Below are 22,926 nucleotides of genomic sequence, written 5' to 3'. Positions count from 1 at the left end.
CTCCCTTTATTTTTTCTTCCCTCCCTCCTCTCCAGTCTTCCTTCATAAGTACTTATCAGGCCTGGTATTCAGCTCCAGGAAGCCAGCAGAGTGTAAGACATATGGTGTATCCTCAAAGAGCAGCAATTGGTCTGTTTCTAACTCCAGCTTAGATGGGGTGGTGAATTAGCACCTGCAGTTTCCCTTTGGACCTTTGTGTGTGGGGCAGGATACTTAAGAAATCTCAGCACTTGTGAACTGAAGCAGAGTTGTGGGCTATACTCTAAAGATCCAGAAGCTCCTTGTGGGTTTTGGATCTTAGTAAATGGCATTCTCATATGCAGCTCTTGATTCCCTTATTCTGAGCTAATTTCCCCACTGCTTTGCTGGAGGCAGAGGATGATGGGAAGGGTCACTTCTCTGCCTGTGACTGTAGAGAACTTCCTACTCAGTCTCTGCCCTCTATGTTTTTGAGCGGCAGAGTCTAGATTTGCCCTGCCTTCCAAATGCCAGGTGAAACTATTTTTAGCCTGAACCTGCAGTTATTTTAGAACTTTTAAATCTCAGGTCTAGACCTGCAGAAGTTTACATTTCAGATGCAACTTAGAGCATATTTCAGTAATATCACATCGGAAACGGAGAGGGCAAAGTTGGCAATTGCTAACTCGCTTTTGGGAATTGCTTTGACCTACCTTGTGTATTCTGAGTCCATTGAAATGAAGGGAAGTTGCATGAGCAGGGAGGCATGAGAGGGAGTTGTGAGAATTTAGAACTGGGTAGGTTGGTGGAAGCAGGTGGAAGAGAAAAAGAAAATTTGTAATAAGAGTGGAAAAGGAGAAAGTGAAGGTAGGAGATAGGAAGGAAGGGAAGAGGAGAGAGCCTAAAGGAAGACACACACATCTCACAGACGGCCACTCAACCTCGTTCGTAACCCATCACTCACCAGCCAGCCATCGTTTGTAACCATCCCCAGTAAACTCTGAAGATAGGTGTGGGTCCCTTGCTTCATGGGAAGACAGATTTCCACCTTGTGCTCATGATGAAATATAGAATAAAATGTGAAGAAATCCAAGTTAAATTCAATAAAATAGAATAAAAGAGGCACTCAAAATGCAAGACTTTCATGGACTTTCTTTGGAGTCCTTTGTCTGGTCTGACAAAGTCTCCTGGAAAAACAGCAGAGCTGAGGAGAGTTTCCCAGAAATAAACAGTGAGCCTTGGAGACATACATCCCACCCTGTAGCTACAGCCATGTGCTGGTGTTTAGGGAACAAGTTCAGCTGCCCAGGGTAGGTGGGCCTACCAGACCCTTCCCTGGGAATGAGCTGTGGTGGAGAAGATGGGAGTGTTGGGAGAAGCTGTGCTACCTGTACCCTGGACTAGGGTTAGGAAGGACAGGCAGAGTATAGGCTTTTCTATGAGCAGAAACCATTTGTGTCAATTATACAAATAAAGGAAACTGTACTGTATTTCAAATAATGGCCTATTTTATTTAATGACAGAATGGGTGAGTCCTAATATGGTATCTTAGCAGGAAGGCGAGGGTTCCTGGATCTTTGGAGGTGAGGAATAGAAAAGGGCTAATGTAGACTGGGGTGGTGTAGGGCTCCCTTGGGAGTTTGGAGGAGGCTGAGGAGCAATGAGGTGATAAGAGGGGGCAGAAAAAGGGCTGCTCTGTTCCACGGAGGCTAGGCTGAGGTAGGTCTGTGCAGCCTTTCCAAGTTTGCAGAAAGAGCTTTAAGGTTGGATTTGGAAGGATAAGGAGCACTTGCTATGAAACTCTGGGCTAGTCACATTGTGTCGCCTTGAATTAAACTCACTGAAGGGTGTCAAAGACTCTCAGAAGTGTCATTATCCCTTTTATAGATGGCATTCAAAGAAACCGCAGTGCCTTGACCAAGCTATATGGTCAGTAAGAGGAGAAGCTAGGATTGGAACCCAAATGTGTTTGATTCTAAATCTTGCACCCTCATCATTTCACTGTCTGATATCTTAGACCAGGACTTCCCCAATATTAGGATGCCTGTGATCACCTGGGCAAACTTATAAGATGCAGATTCTTTTTTTTTTTTTTTTAAGATAGGGGAGAGAGAATTTTTTTAATATTTATTTTTTAGTTTTTGGCGGACACAACATCTTTGTTGGTATGTGGTGCTGAGGATCGAACCCGGGCCGCACGCATGCCAGGCGAGCGCGCTACCGCTTGAGCCACATCCCCAGCCCAAGATGCAGATTCTAATAAGTTCTGTGATGGAGCCTCAGAGTTCTGCATTTGTGACAATCACCCTAAAGAGGCTGATACTGTTGGTCTGTGGACCCGTCTTTGGGAAGAAAGGGGATCCTCTTTTATAACTTTCTATATCTATCCTACATGAATGGGAGACTCATGAACACCCTGAGATTTTGGGTGACAGTTAGAAAGACAAAGTATGACTCCAACCAGAGCAACCCCTCTATTGCCTTCTGTCCTGAAAATGTAAGCAGCATTGAGCTTTGGCAGTAGCCTCCCATGTTCTCTTCTTCACCAGCATGTCCTTATCTCCATGAGCACTGTCTGACCTTGACCTAAGTGCTCTGGAGGGCTCTGACAGCAGTGGACATTCCACAAATCCGGTTGACTTCATGGGAGTTGTTCTTTTATCATACTTTATTAAATCCTTCTTCTATTTTCTCAACTTTTCTCAAGCCAGGATTGTCTATGAAATTCCTCTTCTATCATTAACTTTAGATTACTGGCACCGTGGTTATTAAGGGGGAAATAAACTTTACTATTTCTCCAGAGATAAAATAATGCTGTTATCACACAGATGTTTGAGAGATCTAGGTCTTCCTAAGGAATAAAAAGAAATGACTAATAATGTGATTGCATAGCCCTATATAAGTTTAGAGATCTATATAAATGTTTAATAGTATTTTCTTCCCTGATATTGGAAGGTTTGGAAATTTTACTGAAGTCTTAAGGATTGGGAAAAAAATGCATTGATGTGTAAGTTCTGCATTCAGTTTATCAAAGTGTACATTTAGCAAAAAAGAGATCCTTACCATTTTAATTGTCATTGTGAAAATGGCTCCACATAAAAATGTTTTCTTTTTACTGCTCAACCTGGCTTGGAGAGAGACTTTTGCAGTGATTCTTCCTGTTTTCAATAAAATATTTCTAAGCAGCTTAAATGGTAATGAGGCAATATAACAAGCACTCACATGCTCCTCATTCAAATTTTGCCATATTTGAGATCCCAATTTTTAAGAAATTGACCATTTCAGATACAATGTAAGTCTTCCCTGTACCGCATTACAAATCCTGTTGGTTTCTGTATTATTCAAGTTGTTTTAAATTATAGTAATAGAAAACTCTAAATCTAATTTTCTTGAATAGTTTGATAATTTATTATCTGACCTTAGAGAAGACTCAGAGTTTGTGAGGTCTCAGGGCAGGATGATTCAGAGACTGAATAACATCCTCAGTACTCCTGTTCTTGGTGATGGGCCTGCCCTCAGATGGAATCTGCCTCTGAAACAAATGTCCAGAGGCAGAAAGGGGCAGTCTCTTCTCAGTCTTCCTTCTTAGGATTTTGCCAACCTTCTCAGAAGCCACCAAGGAAAATCTTCCACCCTCAACAATCAGAAATGGGATCATGACTCTCTCTTAAAACTGCCTAAAGTAGCAAGACCATAGAAGTTAGATTAGACCAAGCAGGATGTACCTCTGGTTCTGGAGATAGGATCACTTCCCACCATCATGAATCCCATGATGGGAGAAGAGTGCACACTGGGGTTTATGCTAGCATGGAAGGGGAGGGGCACGCCTGTTACAGAGGCAGAAAATTTGTTTTCTATTTTCTCTGTTCTCTAACGTGGCAACCATTCTCTTAAAGTCAGCATGCACACTCACCTCTAAATTTTTAAGATGCTGTTACATATATGTCTCTACTCTAAGTGTATCTAATTTTAAGCATTATGCTGTAGCTTGGTCTTCTTTTTCTTTTCTGCTTTTTCTTACTCCATTATATACATCTATCTGTACAGGTAATGACATAACACTATCAATTTATTCAGTCATTTTTGTAAGTGGATAGCTATCATAAACTCTGTTTCTTCAATTCTCTCTCTCTCTCTCTCTCTCTCTCTCTCTCTCTCTCTCTCTCTCTCTGAAAATTACATCAGAGGCCTGATTGGAAGTAAGGTAGAAGTGTCTGGGTCTGACACATACTGAAACTCCTGTACCTCCAAGTGATTCTGTTGAAGTTATTGTCATTTTTATTCTTCTCACAGTCAGCAGCAAGGAGCACTTTTAAAACTATTCCTAGCCTCCATATTAGCTTTTCATCACCTTTTTCTTTGGGGAGGGGGGAAAAGTCCTTTTAAAAATCCAATTCAGCCCGTGGTCTTTCTCCACAGGAAAATGCACACACACTCCTATTCTTTATAGTTTTTGAAATGGCGAACCCCTGTGAAGCCAGTCACAGACCCTGGCTGAAGACACACATTTCCTCTGAACAGAGGCAATCAGATCTCATTCTCTTCCTTAGTGTGCTCTACAAGAAGGACAATTCTGCTTTCAATCAGTGAATTAAGTATGTGCCTCCTGGGAGAATGTGAGGATTGGCTTTTCTTTAAAATTCTTCTAACTTTTCTTTGGTCTTAACCCTTTGCAAGAGAAGTAGAGAGGTTCCCTAATAATTTATTTGACTCAAAATGCATACTCTGTAAGCTTCACTGTGCATTCTCAGTACAGTGAGTACTCCTATTATTTAGTGCATGAAACAATTTCTCACATCCTATTATAATCATAGACTTCTTCCTTTAAGTAAGCTACAAGCACAAAAGAGTATTTTTCCCCCTACATAATGACTGGCAAGGATGTGATGTTAACTGGAAACCCCAACCTTCATTTCTTCTCTGCTTATTTCAGTTGTTACAATCTTCTTGTTATCAAATTGTAAATACATACTACTCCCATTGAAAATGGAGCAAATCTGTCAGTGTTTTGCCATTTCTCTATTTTAACTTCATGATCAGTAAGTGCTCCAGATTCTAAATTTTGATGATTTCTAAAGATGATCCACTTGTAAACACCTTAATCCAAGGTAACGTTGTCTCTCTCAGGGCTAATTTCCTCTACTGAACAGTGGGTAGGACTGACAAAAGAGGATCTATGGGTGAGGTCTATTAGAGTGTAGAAGGGAGGGCAATAGAAATTCCTAGGAATGTTTCTAGAGCAACAAATGAAGTAAGGCAGAACTTTAAATCCCATCGACAATAGTGAGATGATTCAAGAACACAATTAGGATTAGGTCAAATGGAGGAGGTTACACATGCTTCTCTAGAGTCCTTCAGAAATAATCCTCTGTCTAATATTAATGACAGTGAACTTAAGCAATTGAAGTTAAATAAAGTAAAAACAAATTATAGCATAATTATAAAGGTGTAACCAGTCCCACAGTTAAGACATATGGGGAGAGATTTTCGAGACAGGTGTAAGTCCCAGAAAAAGCATAGGGTCATGAACTAAAGAATTTAAATTTCATGTAAAAAGTTTAGTAATATGTCTTTATGGAAAATAATAATTAGACTGAGTCAAACTCCTCAAAGGAAAAAGACTCCAAAAACTCTGAATATAGTTTTAAAATATTTTAAAATAGAAACTGTCAAGGTTAATAAATATAGAGACCAAATGTAAGGTCAAAATGGAAACTCTTGGTAATTTGTGAGCATCAGATTTAATTTTGGCCTTGAATGTATTGGTCAAACTGTGGAAACCTGGAGCTTTCATTCTCATGACTATGTGGGGAATAGGACATATGAGATCAAGTTTAAGATCCAAAAAAATGTGGAGCCTAAAGAGATACTGCCACATAAAGCTGGAAACATATCCTCAGTGTAAGAATTATTGAGAAATGCACATATTGTGCAGAAGGGTAGGAGAGCAAGGAAAATTTCCTGTTTTGACTTTAGAGTTGAAGGAAGGGGAGGCATTTTCATAAAAATTGACAACCCTCATGCAGGTTTGTGACTCAAGTTTCTATCCCCTGTGGTGTCTATAAAAGCTCAAAGGAGTTGGATTCACAGTGGCTATACATGGGTAGTGTTCCTAGATACATAGTAGAAGCAAGCATTGACAGCATCTGAAGTAACATGAATTGCAATCTGATTCAAAGTGTTCCTCAGGAAGTTCTAAGGAAAATGGTGGTGGGGAGGTCTCTATGAATAAGAATCAGGAAAAAAAAGGCAGTTTAATCACATCTAGTTTAGATCCTAGAATTATCTGAAATAGAATATTAAAAAAGTGTATTTATGGATTTTCAAAAATAGAGGATGGGAAATAAGAGGAAGGCATAAAAGACCTTAAGGAAGAGAAAGCAATATTGAAAAAGACATGAACGGAACATCAAGAAATTACAAAATCTATTGAAGTCAAAACCTTTGAGGAGGTGTTAAACATCAAAGTGGTGACCCATGGTGAAAAACATAGTAGACTGGAACATGGGAGGGGAGTGTTTAGAGGTATCCAAAGGAGCAAGGAGATGGGAAATATGAAAGGGAGGTTAAGACACATGGAAGGTTGAATATCAAGATTTAACATACTTTTTGTGTTTTATTAGTGCATGGTAGTTATGCATGATAGTGGGGTCCAGTTTGACATATCCACACATGCTTGTATTATAATTGCTCCATTTCAGTCCCCAGTACTTCCACTTCCCCTCCCCCAGCTACTGGTTTTTCTTCTATTTATTTACTGTTCATTTTTATTGGTGGAATTTACTGTGGTATAGTCATAAATGTACATAGCGTAATTTGATCAATTTAATTCTGTTTTTCCTCCATTTTCCTATCCCTCATCTCTCCCCCCAAGTCTCCTTCCTATACTCCACTGCTTTCCCATCAAATTTTCATAGGATCCCCCACCTACCCCTGTTTCATGGGCTCTCCTCCTTTTTATTTCCTTATTTATCCATAGCTTCTACATACTGCAGAAAAGATTTGACCTTTGACTTTCTGAATCTGGCTTATTTCACTTAGCATGAGGTTCTTCTGTTCCATACACTTATTAGAAAATGACATAATTTCATTTTTCCTTATGGCTGAGTAAAACTCCATTGTGTGTGTATTTACTACATTTTCTTTATCCATTCATTTGTTAACAAGCACCTGGGCTGGTTACATATCTTGGCTTTTGTGAAGTGAACTACTATAAACATTGATGTGCCTATATCACTACAGTATGCTGGCTTTAGTTCTTTTGGATAAATCTCAAAGAGTGGGATAGCTGGGTAATATGTGGTTTCATTCCTAGTCTTCTGAGGAATATCCACACTGTTTTCCAAAGTGGTCGTACTAATTTGCAGTCCCACCAACAATGTGTGAGTGGATATTTTCCCCTCACATCCTTGTCAGCATTTTTTGTTATTTGTATTTTGATGATTGACATTCCAAATGGAGTGAGATAAAAATCTCAATGTAGCTTTGATTTGTATTTCCTTGATTATTAGGGATGTTGAAACACTTTTTCATATATTTTGGCTGAAAACCTAGCAGAAAATAAGATAAAACAGGGAAGAGAGTATTCAAGAATTTTAAGGCTTACAATTCTCTAGAATTATTATAAGAAGCTGAACCCCAGATCCAGGAAGCCCAAGGGTCAGGAACAGAATAAACATTAAAAGTCCACATCTTGGTACATCATAGAGTGATTGTAGAACACCAAAGACACAGAAGGCCTAAAGTGCATCCAGAGAAAAAAATAGATCATCTATAAATAAGTTCTAGTTCCACATATGATGGGCTAAATAATGGCTTTCAAAGTCATATGGAATTTTAGAGTATTATTTTATATGGTAAAAGAGATTTTGCATATGTGATGAAGTTAATGGTCTAGATATGGGGAGATCATCTTGGATCATCTGGATGGGTCCTGAATGCAATTCCTAACATCATAGAGAGGGAATAAAATGCAAATTAGACTATACAGTAAAGTAATGTTACCATAGATGCAATGATTGAAGATATAAACCAAGTAATGGTGATATCTACCAGAAGCAGGGAGAGGTTGGAACAGTTATCTCCTAGAGTCTCCAGGAGTACATTTTGCCAACACCTTGATTTCAACATAGGAAGATTGATTTTGGACTCCCACCTTCCAGAATTGTAAGCAAATAAAACTGCTATCCTACATTTGTGATAATTTGTTATTACAATTACAGGAAATGTATACACTGGATAGTAATGGAAGCCAGTAGACAAAGTCATATTACTTCTAGGGATAAGAGAAAACAGAGGCCAACTTAGAATTCTATCTTTTTAGAATGAGACCAAAATACACCTTCTAACAAGAAAAAAAAAACAGTTTATCACCAAAAAAGCCCCATATTAAAGAAAGTTTTTAATAATGTACTTTAGAAGAATAATCTCAGATGTAAGGCTTGAGACCCAGAAAACAATGTCTGTCAAATATATTAGTTAATACTACTTGCATAGATAAATACTGACTTTATAAAACAATGAAAATATACAGTAGAAGAGCGTAAAGAAAGGTAAATTAAAATGCTGGAAGCTGTTGGCACATTAGTTGGGCTGATGGGGATTGAAAGTCAACACTGAAGAAGGGAGTAAAATTACTGATTAATATCACACTTTCAGGAAATGCATTTAAATGTCTAGGAAAACTGATAAAAGGCTTACATAGAAAATATAACCTTCAAAAGTCGATAAATGAAAATGGGAAAAAGGCCATTCCAAAAAGGAAAAAAATGGCAAAAATGTGCAATATCAATAATATGGCAGAAATTAATCCAAATATTTCATTATCATCATCAATATAAATGATTAAAATTTATACTAAGAAGTCAAGTATGATATAAACATGTCTAGTATATTTTTGTTTATAAGGGTCTCAACTAAAATGTGAGACAGAGAAAGGTAGACACTAAAGAGGTGGAAGAAGTTAAAGCAGGCAGATAAAAGCCACAATAAAACTGGGGTAGCTATCTTAACATGAGACACCCTGGACTGTAAGGCAAGATACACTGTTAGAAGTAAAGAGAGATATACATCCCAGTAAAATGTTCAGCAAAGAGCTATCATTTTAAACTTTATATAACTAATAAAAATTCTTAAAATATGTAAAGAAAATACAGAGAATTCAAGAAGTAATAGGCAAATTCCTGATATAATGGACCTAAAAATAGACCACTGACACCAGCGACAGGACAGTGCATGCACGTTAAACATTCATGCACCGTGCCCACAAAGCAATCTTCTTTGCAAAGAAAGAGCCAAGTCATATGGTTTCATGGGCTACTTCTACCAAATATTCCAGAACCTAGAGAAGATATTTATAGCATGAGACCTAGGATTACTATGCAGAATTAACAAAACAAAACAAAAATAACGTTCTACAAATCTGTATGCCAGAGACTGAGCCAATGGAAATTGAGCAAAACTGCAAATGCTGGACAGGAAACATTTAGCCAGTACAAATTAAAATCTAACAGACTGGCAAATATAAAGAAGTCATACAATGTTAGGTATAAGTAAGGATGTAAAGCAACTAAAAGTCCCTTTATCACATGTGATTATAAATTGATACAACCTATTTAGAAATTTAGCATTACTTTGTAAATTTGAATGTGTTTCTATTCACTTATGAAGAACTTCCAATTCTAGCCAGGTGATTAAAATTTATACTAAGAAGTCAAGTATGATATAAACATGTCTAGTATATTTTACAGGCGCATATGTCTGTAATCCCAGCGGCTTACGAGGAGGCTGAAGCAGGAGGATGTGTGTTCAGAGTCACCTTAGCAACTTAGTGAAGCCCTGTCTCGAAATAAAAAATAAAAAGGACTTGTGGTGTGGCTCAGTGGTTGAGCACCCCTGGGTTCAATCCCCAGTATCAAACAAACAAAACAAAACAAACAAACAAACAAAAAAACTCAAGAAATTCCAATTCTAGATATGTACTCTAGATAAATTGTTATATAAATGCATCAAGACACATACATAAGAAAAATATACATAAAAGCTTTTTTTTGTAATAACAAACAAACCCAACATTCAAATGGTCATCAGCAATAAGGGGAATAAATGGTTATAGTCATACAGTGCAATAATGTCTAGCTTTGAAAAATATTAAACTAGAGCTTCACTCATCACCATGGATAAACAAACAAAACAAAACACCTTAATGCTCAACTAGTGGTTTTAAATGTTGGTGAGTATTGAAATTGTCTGGAGAGCTCATGGAGAATCCAGGGATTTTTCTTGTTGAAGTGGAACAAGTTTGGACCTTATAATTTTATTGAGTTTCCAGGTGACTCTGATGCTTAACAAAGTTTGAGAACCACTGCATTAAAGCACAATTCAGGGGGCATATATACTGTTCAACCTCGCAAAGCTAAGTACAACATACGAGACCAAGCTATGTGTCGTCAAGGTTACATACATGAGTTATAGCATACAAAGTCAACTTCTGCTGAGGAGGAAGGAGTAGGCAGTTGGTGGGGGGAGAGAAGAAGTATCCAACCAAGATATGTTATTTTATTTCTTAGTTTGATGGAAAATACACCAAAATCATTTTATTATTCATTTTTAATGTATGCAGTGTTTATGCACAAGAAAGATTTCACTGTATAAACTTAAGAATTAAGATTTATTTTGAGCCTGTGCACTCCAGTGAGCATCTGTGTATAATGTGTTCTCTTGTCTTCACTGCTGGATTACTGACTTCCAATAGTGGTGTATACATATTGTCTTGTTTCTTCTGCTCATCAGCAACACTTCTTGAAATGAATATTCAAGTGAGACAAAGAGAGTATTTGTTCTCCAAGTAGTTTATTTAAATTAGTTGCTTGGATTGCCCTCTCCACCTTTGGGATCCTCCAGAAGTCAGGTTCTGTCACTTTGGTCCAGAAGTATGCAGTCAGGAAACAGTGAACAGGGAATAATCCCTGATCACATCTGTGTGGTACTGTCACCAGAGGGAGTCCGAGGAGATCCCAGGGAGGAGGACCTCAACTCAGGATGATGGGGTCCTTCAAAAATGTACCAGGAAATAATTTCAGAAAGTGTCAGAGGCACAAGCAGAGATTTATTCAGAAAATTGGGAACATGCATTTGAAGGGAGAGATAGTCTGAGTGAGTACACAGACTATCTCAAGATTGAGATGTACTTTTTGGGTCTCAGGCTCTTAACTTAAAGGAAACTTCAAGGTTTGTGGGGAAACATTAGTCTGGTGATCACAAGATAGTTTATTGTGGCCTGCTATTTCTCAGGATCTTTAGGTTGACATTGTCTCTGGTATCTAATCCATAGATAATGTTTGGATTGTACCTATATTGAAAGTTTTAAAAAATATCTCATGGGCTGGGGATGTGGCTCAAGCGGTAATGCGCTTGCCTGGCATGTGCGGGGCGCTGGGTTTGATCCTCAACACCACATAAAAATAAAATAAAGATGTTGTGTCCACCGAAAGCTGAAAAATAAATATTAAAAAATTCTCTCTCTCTCTCTCTCTTTCTCTCTCCTTTTTCTCTCTCTTTTTAAAAAATATTTTATATCCCTTTGCTTAATCTATTCTAAAGATATCTGTGTTAGAACATTGTACACTTTCATAAGTGAGTAAATTTACAGTAACTTTAAGATTTGTAGATTTCTTAGAAGTTTTGGAGTGACAGACCTGGGGAAAAAATCTGGCCTGGGGAGAGAAGGTATGAAGAACTTTAGCTTTCAGATTAAAGTTATAGTATTCTTCCCCTTCCTTTTGTCTCCTTTCTGTCTTTTATTTCTTCTATTCTATCTCAGTACTTAAGAGATCCAGCAGGACTAACAGGACAGGGTCAGGGTCTGGCTGAAACCTGCTAGAATTGACTGATCTCATAGGTTCAGAATTGGAGTGAGGAGAAAAGCATATGTTTTTCATAGCCCTGAAAGAATTTAGGGGAGTTGCTTTGTGGATTCCCAAATTCTGATTGCAGGTATCTCTGTGCTAGACAGTGAGGATAGTCCCAGGGGAGCAGAACAGGGAGTGGATGAGAATGCATTGGGAGGCTGTGTGACCATGCTCTGACCCAGAGTAAGTGGATGAGAACTGAGCCAGAGGAGACAGGAAGGTCTGCAAGTTTCCTAAAGATCCTCACCATGAGAAAGGAATATGGCAGCTAAGAGGTTGGTCGAGAGCTGTGCCAAGTCCTAAAGGAGTCCCGGGAGGGCAGAACAGAAGAGCAACAGTCCACAGACCAGGGCTCTGGCATCAAGGAGTTGAGGCCCTATCCCCTGGTTATATCCCAGCTCTCACTAGCTCACTTAGCCACTCATCCCAGGTGCTACTACAGGTTGCCAGGGAAAGGTATGCTTGTACTTACAGCAAGGTACTATACAACCTTAGGAGTCAGCTCCCTAACAGAGGTTCCAGGGTTCTGCCTGACATAGTGGCAGAGCATGGTGCTGCTGACTCTTCCTCCCAGAAGCTGAGGAAGCAGGAGAGTTTTAGTAAAAGGGCTAGAGAGAGATTAGTGGAATAGAGTAAAGGGATTGAGAGGGAGGGAGGAGGGACAGGAAAAGGGAGGAGTGGTGGAATGAAATTGACTAATGTATGCTATGTACATAGTGAATTTCATCTTTATGTATTTCTATAAAGGACTAATTTTTAAAAATTCAAATAAATAGAAGGAAGACATATACAATAAAGGAAAGGAGACAGGGAGGAGAGAAGGGAAAGGGAAAGTACTGGGGTATGAATTGGAGAAAATTATATTCCATGCTTGTATAATTATGTCAAATTGAAACCCAATATTATGTATAACTATAATGCACTAATAAAACAATGAAAGGAAAAAGGTGGGATTCTAAGAAAATGACTGTTTCCCCTACAGTGGTCTCTGTCATCAGGAAAATGTGGGAAAAACAAAAGGTATGAGATACACCCATTTCCTTTGGGAGGTGGGCTGGCTCTGATTCCCTTCTGTACAATTCAAATTATGTGTTTCATGACCTCTTGCTCTTTCTAGATTAAAAAATAAATAAATAAATAAATAAATCCTCTTAATTCCTTCTCCAAGGCAAAACTCACTGGTCTACTTGTTGCCCTTTCTTATATTCTTTCTTTTGTGCGATTAGGATGTGATTTCTCTCTTCCTGGATACCTGCTTAGAACAGGGCCATGATCCCAGGGCAAACACAGAAGAGGCTGGCATGCACTTTCAGACTCGGCTGTGTCCTCTGCCCCACTCCCACTGTGTTCTGGGTCCATCCTACCTGACCAGTTTCTTTACCTTTGATGGTCTTACTGGTGTCAATCTAGCAAGATCATCTTCTCTCAGTCTTTTGTCTTAAATGCAAACTTCAGTGGATTTAAACCCAAATCTAGTATGCCAAATCCAGTACAGCCCTTTAATCTTTTTTGATATTCCTGCAGTTCAGCACACTTAGAATCTATAGATCACATTAAAGCACGACCCTTAATATTTATTCATTCCCTGATTCAGCATGTGGGTTTTAACTTACCAGGCTTCACTGCTTCTTAAGACAGTGACTGAATAAACTGTTTTCCATCCTACCCTTAAAAATGTTATGTTCTTGTCCCAATGATTTTGAAACCTCAGATCATTAATGTCTAACCTCATTAGCTCCATTTATGCCATCACAGTGTCTCAGAGCTTAGAATGGGACATCTGTAAGGAAGAAGATTTAAGGCTTATTTTAAAATATACTTTCTCAGAGTCAAAATATTGACTTGCAACCAACCACTGATTTAGTCACTTTCCTGGAGACAGTGAACTAGGGTTTTTCTTAGCCTGGCTGACCCTCTGTCCTGCTGCTGGAACACTTAGCATAAATTCATTTCCATTTTTTGGTAGACCTGAGATGGGCCCAGCTGTGCAGCCTGCCATTCTTCTCTCTATCCTCTCTTCTTCCAGTTTTGTTCCTCTCTAATCCTCTCTCATACAGCAGCCAGAGGTTTTGATAATGCAAATCTGATTATGACTCACTTGTGCCTAAAACCTTTCAAGGTCTCCTCAATGCCCTTAGTGTAGGTATTTTAGTGGAATGTATTGACCCCCCAAACTCCCATCTGGTCCTGAACCTGTCTCTAGCCCTGTCCCTGACCACTCACTCCTTCCTTCTATGCCCTCAAAATGTACCCTGCAGAGGGGCTCAGCCTGCCCTCTCCAGGTTGGTGAAGACTCTAGCATTTCACCCTGCTGTCTCTACCCAGAGCAGGGTTCATTTGCATCAATCCACCCAGCTTCTCAGCTGAATCCTCCACAAGCACTTTGCCTAAAAAGTTCATTCTCAAGTTCAGTTACAGTGCTAATTCCTCATAAAAGCCTCCTCCTGGTCAGATCTCCCCAAGGGCCCACTCTCTTTGCAATTTCTATGTTTGAGGATGAAATAGGATAAGAGTAGTATCTACCTCACAGAATTTTTAGTTTGTTGTGAACACTAAATGAGCTAATGCATGCAAAGAGCCTGGTATATGATGGATCTAACATAAGGGGTGTCCTTAGCTCCTGAGACACAGTGTATTTCAATCTGTGATGACAAAGAAATTCCCGGGATAGGATTATCTCTATCTCCTGAATGGCTGTATCCCTGGTACTTAGTACAAGACAAACCTCAGAGATGTTGGGTAGATTTGAAGGAATGAATGAGTAAACCAAAAAAAAAAAAAAAAAAACAAACCCAGATATATTTGCAAAATTTTTATGTAAATATTTTCATAAAATCAATCTAATTATTAAGGAATTCTAGGAAGCTCATTGAATTTTGATCAACTATGTCAGAAAAAAACCCAGCTTTTCCTGAATAAATCAGGTAGATGACTCTCAATAGGGAATTTAGCCTTTACATCTTGCTAATACCTACCATGATAGATGACAGCATTGGTTCCTAGAAGCTTGACACCATAAAAACCAGCACTTTGGTGGTTAGTGTCAGACATCTTTTTCTGGCTTTCAGGGAAAATGAATAATCCTACTTGCACCTAACATAGCAAATATTGTTTGTAAATAAGCAACTAATGAAATATATAGTCTGGTCCAATCTTTTGGCTTAGTTGCCTTGGCTCTTTGGGCTATGATCTGTATGCCTCAAGATGTTTTTTCTTCCCTATGACAGTTCATGAGTTGATGGTAAGCATGGGTCTCGTTATTTCTCCAGGAAATCAGTGACCCCGAGATCCTGGATCTGGTTCATAGTGCTCTGGGCAGGATGACTGTGGTCCGGCAAATCTTCCCATCTGCAAAGGACAACCAGAAATGCATGAGGAACAATCATCGCATCTCCTCCCTGCTCTGCGACCCCCAGGAAGGCTACCTCCAGATGCTGCAGGTCAGTGTGTAGTCTGCCTTCCTGGGCACCCTCCACCCGGGAGTCTTACCCACACCCTTGGCCGCCTTCAGGAGATACAGTGGAACCTCCTAGGCTCCAGCTGAGTACTATTGCCCACTAACTTTAATTGCTAGAACACTGTCATTTGCTGAAGGTGAAGCCAGTTGACTGGGCAGTGTCTGAGTATCACTTGTGGAAATTATTCCTGTTGTCAGCAGGCAGGGCTTGTTAGCTCATGGGGTGCTCCTGGTATTTAAAAGTTATGTGCTTAGCAGGGAAGAGGTTGCTGTTTCTTAGACATCTGTGATGACTGCTTTGTGGGGATGGGTTCTTCTGTGAGAGCTGGGGACGGAGACTTCCCTTGAGCTCTTCCTTGTTAAAAGTCACTGCAGATAGCTCCTGAAAAATAACTTGGAACTACCCCAGCACATCTGCTGAATGCTGAGGCTTAGCTCAACCAGAATACTGCTGGATCCTCAGTCAAGCAGGGAGGGGTCAGGGGATCAGACCAGGACATGGCTACCTGCTCCATTCTTTCTGAGGTGAGAGGTACAGAGTGTTTATAGCCAGTTCTTGGGCCACCTCCCTAGAATATGTGCAGTCTGCTTTAGTTTGTCTTAGGGCCTTGGAATAGAATGGGGAGCTTCATGCCTGTTGTATAAGGTGGGTTTTTCTCTGGGTGTTTGGGAGCAATAAGGAAGCAGTGTAGTGAGTACTCACTGGCAGTCCCAAACCTGCTTCTCTCTTGGGAATGTTAAAAACAAGGAAACCATCATTGATGCTTGATGAGAGCAAGACAGAAATTTTTTCCAGTTGGGATTATGAAAATTGCTCAGAAGTGTGTATGCATAATATTCTCACCTTGCAGCATTTGAAACTGTTTCCACTTTCTTAACCTGTACAGGCCTGGGAAAAGAATTGGAGTGAGGAGAAAAGCATATGTTTTTCATAGCCCTGAAAGAATTTAGAGAGTTGCTTTTGAGGATTCCCAGATTCTGATTGCAGGTGTCTCTGGGCCACGTTAAAGATGACTGCGTCTGCCCATGAGAGTGTCAACCACAGCCAAGGACATTTTGATATCACTGTATCAAGGGCTGTAAATTTGTGGTGGCAGGGTTATTAGAATCTCAAGTGGGTAGTGGACATATTTAACTTGCCAGATAATTGAACACATCATAAAATCTTATATTGGGATTGGGGGAAGAAAACACATCTTAAAGATGGTAAACATAAGAAATGTGTTCTCAGTGGGTGGGAAACACAGCAGACATTGATTTTAGCTGAAATAATCCCCTCTTCCTTGGTGCCCATGGCGCCAGGAGTCCTATCAGTTCAGTCAGCTGGAAGAAATGTCTGGAGTCTTAGGAAAATGTTCATCAAGAGAGTATAACAATAGCTTCCACAGAGCCCATGAACTTGAGAGTCCTGGGACTCTAGGTCAGAAAGGCCTTTGGTGCAATTTTATATTTTGGGATGCTGCTGGTCTATTCTGCCTTCCACCTTTCTAGAGACTGAAGAGGTGGAAAGGACCAAGTAAGTCCCTTTTATTGGGCCTCTGTATGTATTATTCCTGCTGTCCACGAGGATGGAAGTGGAGTCAGTCAAGTGGTTAGGCAGTAGGACCCATCCCCATCCAGGGCAGGAGAAGGAAGTTGCTCTGTGTGGGGTCAGAAAATGTCTGAAGATTTTCCCCAGATTCTTTCCCCCATGAAGGGCTTCACTCCTCTCCAAACATGTCATCCTAGCCCTTCCCTGCCTCATATTCCTCTATTCATTTCTCCAGTAATTGCTAAGTCCAGCTGCACTCAGCCTACTGGAAGAACAAAAGAGGGGTCACTTTCCTTTGCACAAAGGTGGGTGGAACAGGCTCAGGCAGGGGAGGGTGGATGGTATTTCTCATCGAGGTCTATGATTACTCTTTTTGCTCTGGACTACGATGTACAAATTGGTGGGCCTTTTGGCTATGCATCAGACACACTGGCCACAAGGGATCTGTTAATTGGAGGACAAAAGAGCAAAAAGACTGAGGAGACTAAGGGAGAGTGCAGCTGAGGGCACCCTAAATTGTACCCAACAAGAGGATAAACAATGGCAAAGCTCTGAGTTGTGTGGCTAGACATCATCAAGTGAAGTAAATGAAATATCAGACCCAGGAATCCTGCAACAGCCTACCCTATCTCTATTCCTACTGAGACCCAGGCATTCATAGGAGCAAAATTCAAGAATACCATAGAGACCTGGAGTTGTAGCAGCAGCAGCAGCAGCAGAATAGCAGCCAGGTAGCCTGGGTAGAAATCCCAGTAACTCCAGTTACTAATTACTTAATAATAATTATTTATTTCTCATTCTGTGCCTCAGTTTCCTTCTCTATCCATTAGGGATGAGAATATTACCTACCCCCACTAGAGTTATCATGAAAATGAAGCAAAGGAATAAATGGAAACCATTCAGAGCACAGCTGAGCTATGAACAGTAGCCTCATTCTTGAGGGTGGGGCCAGGTGCATTCAAGATTTCCATGGAAAGGCTGAACATGGCCATATAGATATGGACAGTCATATACTCTACCTGTCTTTCTGAGTATACTTAACAGCATTGCCATGGGTAGAATAACATTTCTCATCTTTCCAGCCCCTTATAACAAGACTTTGAGTACCTGTTACTGTCCACATGACTCATCTGGGTGCTTAGTCATTGCTGCCTTGCTAGGGAGAGGAGAGATCATACCTTTTATACCAGTTTAGCACTTCATATGAGACCCTGCTCATTGAAGACCCTCAGTAAGGACTTATGGGCTGAATCTTAAGAATGAAGGTGTTAACACAAGTCTCTCAGAGCCAAAGAGATCTTTATCTCTTTCTATGCAAAACATATCTATATCCATGTAAAACACTTCATTAAAGACACTTCTACTTACATTAGGTTGCATCTGCTTCCCCCTGAGCAGTGTCTGAAGGAAGAGAAATGTGGATTTATTTACTCCTCCTGCCCAACAGCCACTTGGGCAGCTTGTAGATTCATCTCATTTACAAGCCATTCCCTTCGAGTTTCCTCAGAAACTATTACCACTTCTTTCTTTCCTAATGATAGTGTAGAAGGCAAACTAATTTCTACTAGCCTCTAGCTGTGAGATTTATTGAGGAGACTCTAACATGCTTGGAACAACCAACTCAAGGAAAAAAAAAAACATTGATGTCATGGATTATTAACTTTGTCTTGATGAAATTAATGAAAATCCTCTTGGAAATGGAGCTCTCCAGTCCATCTTAGCTCCTTCCCCCACATGGCTGCCTTTGGGATGATAATTCTGGTTTAGGAGGCTCTGTGAGGACCATCAAGAGCAGGGCATTTTTGCAAGATCATCCATCTCTTGGCCTCAGAAACTCCATCTTCCTCTATTAGGCCTGTGGTCAGTGCTTTCTGTGTTTGAAAGCCAACCAAGCGCTATTATAGCAAATCACTTTGGTAGCTATTTAGTAGAAAGAAAGTCCCTTGGAAGAAAAATACCTAAATAAGTAGCTTCTAGTGGCTCCAAAAGCTTTGCATTTGCCACTATGTAGTAGTGTTGTTTATCTTTCCCTACAAAGTACTGTCTGATTTGGGGGGTGTTTCTCATTCTTGCTTTCTTGACAAGTTAGTTTAGGGCTCATGTGACTCAGTCAGTAATAAAAGTGATAACTGGTCCCTTAGAACCCTGAGACTTGGTACAAGTTTCACGGACAGTCTAGCTCAGAGAAAAATCTGTATTATACTGTCTTCGGAACTGCAATGCCCAGCAACTTCAGGCCTGTAATTGAAGTAACAGACGCATTATCACATTGCCACTTCATTTATATTCAAATGTGTTTCCAAAGGGGAACAAGCAAACCATATACATGGTGTTGTCTGGTCACTGTGGAGCCTGAGCCAAGAATTAAGCTGTGGGGGCTAATGCAGTATTATTATAAAATGCTCCCTCAGGTTGGAATTTCTCTTCTTTATGCATTTAAAAAAATGGTGAGTGGCTTGATGGAATCACTCTTCCCACCCCATCATGCTCAATCTGTTAAAGCATTTCAACCCCCTCTTCCCACATATTCTTATCTATTTCCCTAGAGCTTTCTGAACTCTTCCCTGGCTACAAGATTTTGGTCAGCCTGTCAGGAGAAGTCTTTCATCTGGAGCATTTCCCGAGTCTCCCCACACTGGCTAACTTGGATTTTGTGTCATTTTCAGTGGTTTATGTGACCCTAAAGGCTCAGACAGGTGCATTTGACAAGGAGAGCCAGGAAGCCCATGTCGGACAAATGCATGGGTGGTCTCCTTGGATGCAACTGGTTATTGTTCTGACCGCAGGTGGCTGTGTGGTACATTTGGAGTCCCAAAAGCCTTGGGTAGAGACAGATGCCCCTCTCTGCCCTCCATACTCTCCTCTTAGATTCAGTGCTGAGCCGAGCCCCCTGCGTCCCCTTTGCCCTCTGCCACCATCTGCTACATCCTTAGGTCTGACCATGATGTCCTCTCTCAGGACAGGTGGGCTGGCAGCAGTTTGGCACAGAGGCCTTGCCTGGGGATGGATTCCTCAAGCTGTGGCATCTGGACATCAGCCTGTCCTCCCAGCTGGACCCTCTGTCCACTGCTTATCTGATGTTGCTGTCTGACCAGAGCCTGTCTAAGGATCTGGTCAGAGGTCAGTGCCTGCTGTTTGCATATCTGTGATATTTCCCTGAACAGTCCTCTTTGCTTGATTAATGACAGAAGGAAGAGAATCCTGGGCTCTGTAGAAGCCCTGAGGAAATGCAGCCTTTTGCAATGAAAACATTTCCCACATTTCCAGCTCTGGTGTTGGGCAGACGATGGTCTGATGCAGAGGCAACTGGCCTGTGTGGCTCTGACCCTGGCCTGCTCTTCATCTTCTTTTGACTTAAAGGATGATACTTACCATGGTAATGTGGACTCACAATTTCTGAGCCCCTAAAATGCAACAGAGCCAAACCTGGAGCACCCTTGACTAGAGTCATAGATTTACTAAGGCAAAGACAAACACCCAGTGCTGGGGAGGCAGACACTCTGACTGTACTGCAGACAAGTTTACCCCAGGCCTGCTCCCTTCAGTTCTGATAGGGGGATGCAGAGGTCTCAGCCTGCTGACATCCAGATAGGCTTGGGAGTTCAGCTGTCTTGAGGAACTCAGCAATTTCACCAGGGGCTTCTATTTCATTACATTTGGAGGTAGAAGGGAATCCAAGCTTCCAATAGGATTGCTTCTATCCTGCCTTATGCTTGTCCAAATGGGAAATCAGTGTCTTCTTGGTTTCCCAAGACAACATATTCCTACCTGAGCAAGGCACTTCCTACAGTCTGAATGCTTGTGTCCCTTCAAAATTCCTGTGGTTGAAATCAATCCCCAAGCTGATGGCATTTGGAGGGAGGGTGCGGGGGAGCCTTGGGAAGAGTTAAGGTCATGAAAGGGACTTGAAGTGTCCAGAGTTCTCCCCTTCTACCACACAAGGGCAGAGCTAGAAGACCTCATCTATGAACCAGGAAATAGGCTCTCAAGGAATACTATGTCTTCTAGTGCTTCAATCATAGAATTCTAGCCTCTGCAACTGTAAGAAGTAATTTTCTATTGTTTATATGCCACCAAGTCTAAGGTACTCTCTGGAAGCAGCCTGAGCTGACTAAACAGTCTCTAAGTCTCAGAGACTTGTGTTATGTATGATGGAGAGAGGGGTATTTTCACTGCAGCTGCACAAATAGCCTCTGATATTTTAAGTCCTCTCCTGCTGGGGAATATTCCATGTTCCCAAACACTGCTTCCCCATCCTGGTGCTTCAACATCTCTCCATCTTGCTGGCCTCCCTGTCTTTCCTGTTTTCTTCCTCTGGGTTTTGCCTCTCAAGCAAACTCTCCTTATTGTCTCATGAAGATCAATTTGACAATTTTACTACTGGGTTTTGCTCCTGTTGACACCAGGTATGTTCCTAGATGAAAGGTAGTTACTGGTATAATGAAAATGCTATTTCTAACTCTTCAAAAGAATATAGGATCTATTTTTCCATCCTTGGATCTGGGTCAATTTCGTGTGATTGGTCTCTAATTCTTTAGTAGCCAAGCAGATCCATTTGGATATGCTAGCCCCCATCAAGAGCTCCTGGCTAAGTTCTCTTTTCTGCCTCCCAGTGATGTGTCCTATCTTCCCAGTTTCCTTTCTGAGGACCCACCTTTTGCATGGGGTAGCTGAAGTTAGAAATTCCTAGGATGTGTCTCCAAGAAAGATGACTCTGTGGGGTGGAAAGTTTCCTGAGGCTGTGAGACAAGTGACCAGTGGTGACCATCTCCTAAGGGAAGAATGAGGGTGCCTGAACAAGGCCATGACAGACAGGAGATGGTGAGCATTTAGAGAGAACATTTGGGAGGCTTCCCCAGGACTGCTGCCCTTGGGCTTCGACAGAGGATGGGACTCAGTGGCAGAGCACAGAGTAGCATGGTGCCTTCGCCAGGTGTGGCCTGCAGCTGACCTTGTTTTGGCATTTCCTGTCTGCCTTTCCCAACTCCTTTGCACACCTGGGTGGTCTCATGAAAGAATCTGCTGTGTCAAAGGCACGTATGGCTGAGCCAGCCCTTGCGTGCAAATATTTGGTGTTTGACTCCAGTAAGCCATGCTGCTCCCCTCCCAGGGACTTGGTCCAGGTAGTGTGCAGCCTCTCTACCTCCAGCTGTACATGCTCTGGACCTGCCTGAATTGGTTTTTCTATAGAACATTGTAGGGACAGAGAATTGACCTTTCTTTCAAAGGGTAGCTCTGTAATACCTCAGGGCATACAGCCCTAAAAAGCCTGGTCCAGATCCTAGGGGCTGAGGCAGCCATGTCTGTGCTGCTGAAACCAGGGAGAGGCTGTGGACATGTGCCCAGATGAGCAGTGGAGTTGGAGATGAATGGTAAGTTCTGATCTTTGCTCAGTCTTCTGACTCACAAGCTTCAGAAACCAGATATTCAGAAACCTGTGTCCCTTTGAAAGTCTTTAAGACCAAGGAGCCTTGGGAAAGGGGATGAGAGGTATTGGTGGACACAAGTTCATTTTCCCAGTAGTCCCTACCTTCTATGTACTAGATTTCTCCTGGACTCTGGCCACTGGGGGCACCCCTGGACAAGCCCTCAGTTCGCCACATTGAAATTAGGAGCCTTCCTAGGTTCTTCCTTAGGTTGCCCCTTCCATTTCTTGTTGTCTCTACTTCATTTAAAATGAAAATACATACAGAGCTTAGGACAGTCTTGGTGCACAGGGTTATTAATGTGTGCATTTCACAGGGGAGCAAATCAGGGCTACCACATTGCACCTCTCCAAGGATTCAGAACACATTGTATTTTATTGTCATTAAGATAAATCTAAGGGTGTTACATGGCTTGTTCAACATCACTCAGCAAGTGAGTACAAGTGGAGATTTAATTCACCTGTTCAGTGAACATTTATTGAGTGTGTGTTGTACTCATGCACTGTTATAGACACTGGGTGTCTAGCAGTGAGCAAAGCTGGCCTGGGTTCTGCTGAATTCAAAGCTCTTGCTGATCCCATTAAGCCACCAGCTTAAGCTGCGCCTGCAGCAGATCAGAGTCCTATCGTATGAGGATGAGTGAAA

General features: G+C 41.1%; 1 protein-coding gene across 1 annotated transcript in view; it reads left to right on the top strand.

Moving 5' to 3' along the window:
* The window catches only part of GRID1 (glutamate ionotropic receptor delta type subunit 1), a gene marked incomplete at its 3' end in the record, with an annotated part of 735,049 nt that overhangs the window by 477,826 nt on the left and 234,297 nt on the right, over nt 1–22,926 (top strand). Inside the window, exon 6 of the mRNA XM_081267356.1 lies at nt 15,137–15,307. Within this exon, the coding sequence (XP_081123482.1) occupies nt 15,137–15,307 (171 nt within the window). The remainder of the gene's footprint in view (nt 1–15,136; nt 15,308–22,926) is intronic.

This window comes from Spermophilus citellus (genome assembly GCF_964194105.1).
Source record: "Spermophilus citellus genome assembly, chromosome: 15".
In the NCBI taxonomy this organism is placed as follows: Eukaryota; Metazoa; Chordata; class Mammalia; order Rodentia; family Sciuridae; genus Spermophilus; species Spermophilus citellus.
This window is presented reverse-complemented; position numbering and strand designations above follow the sequence as displayed.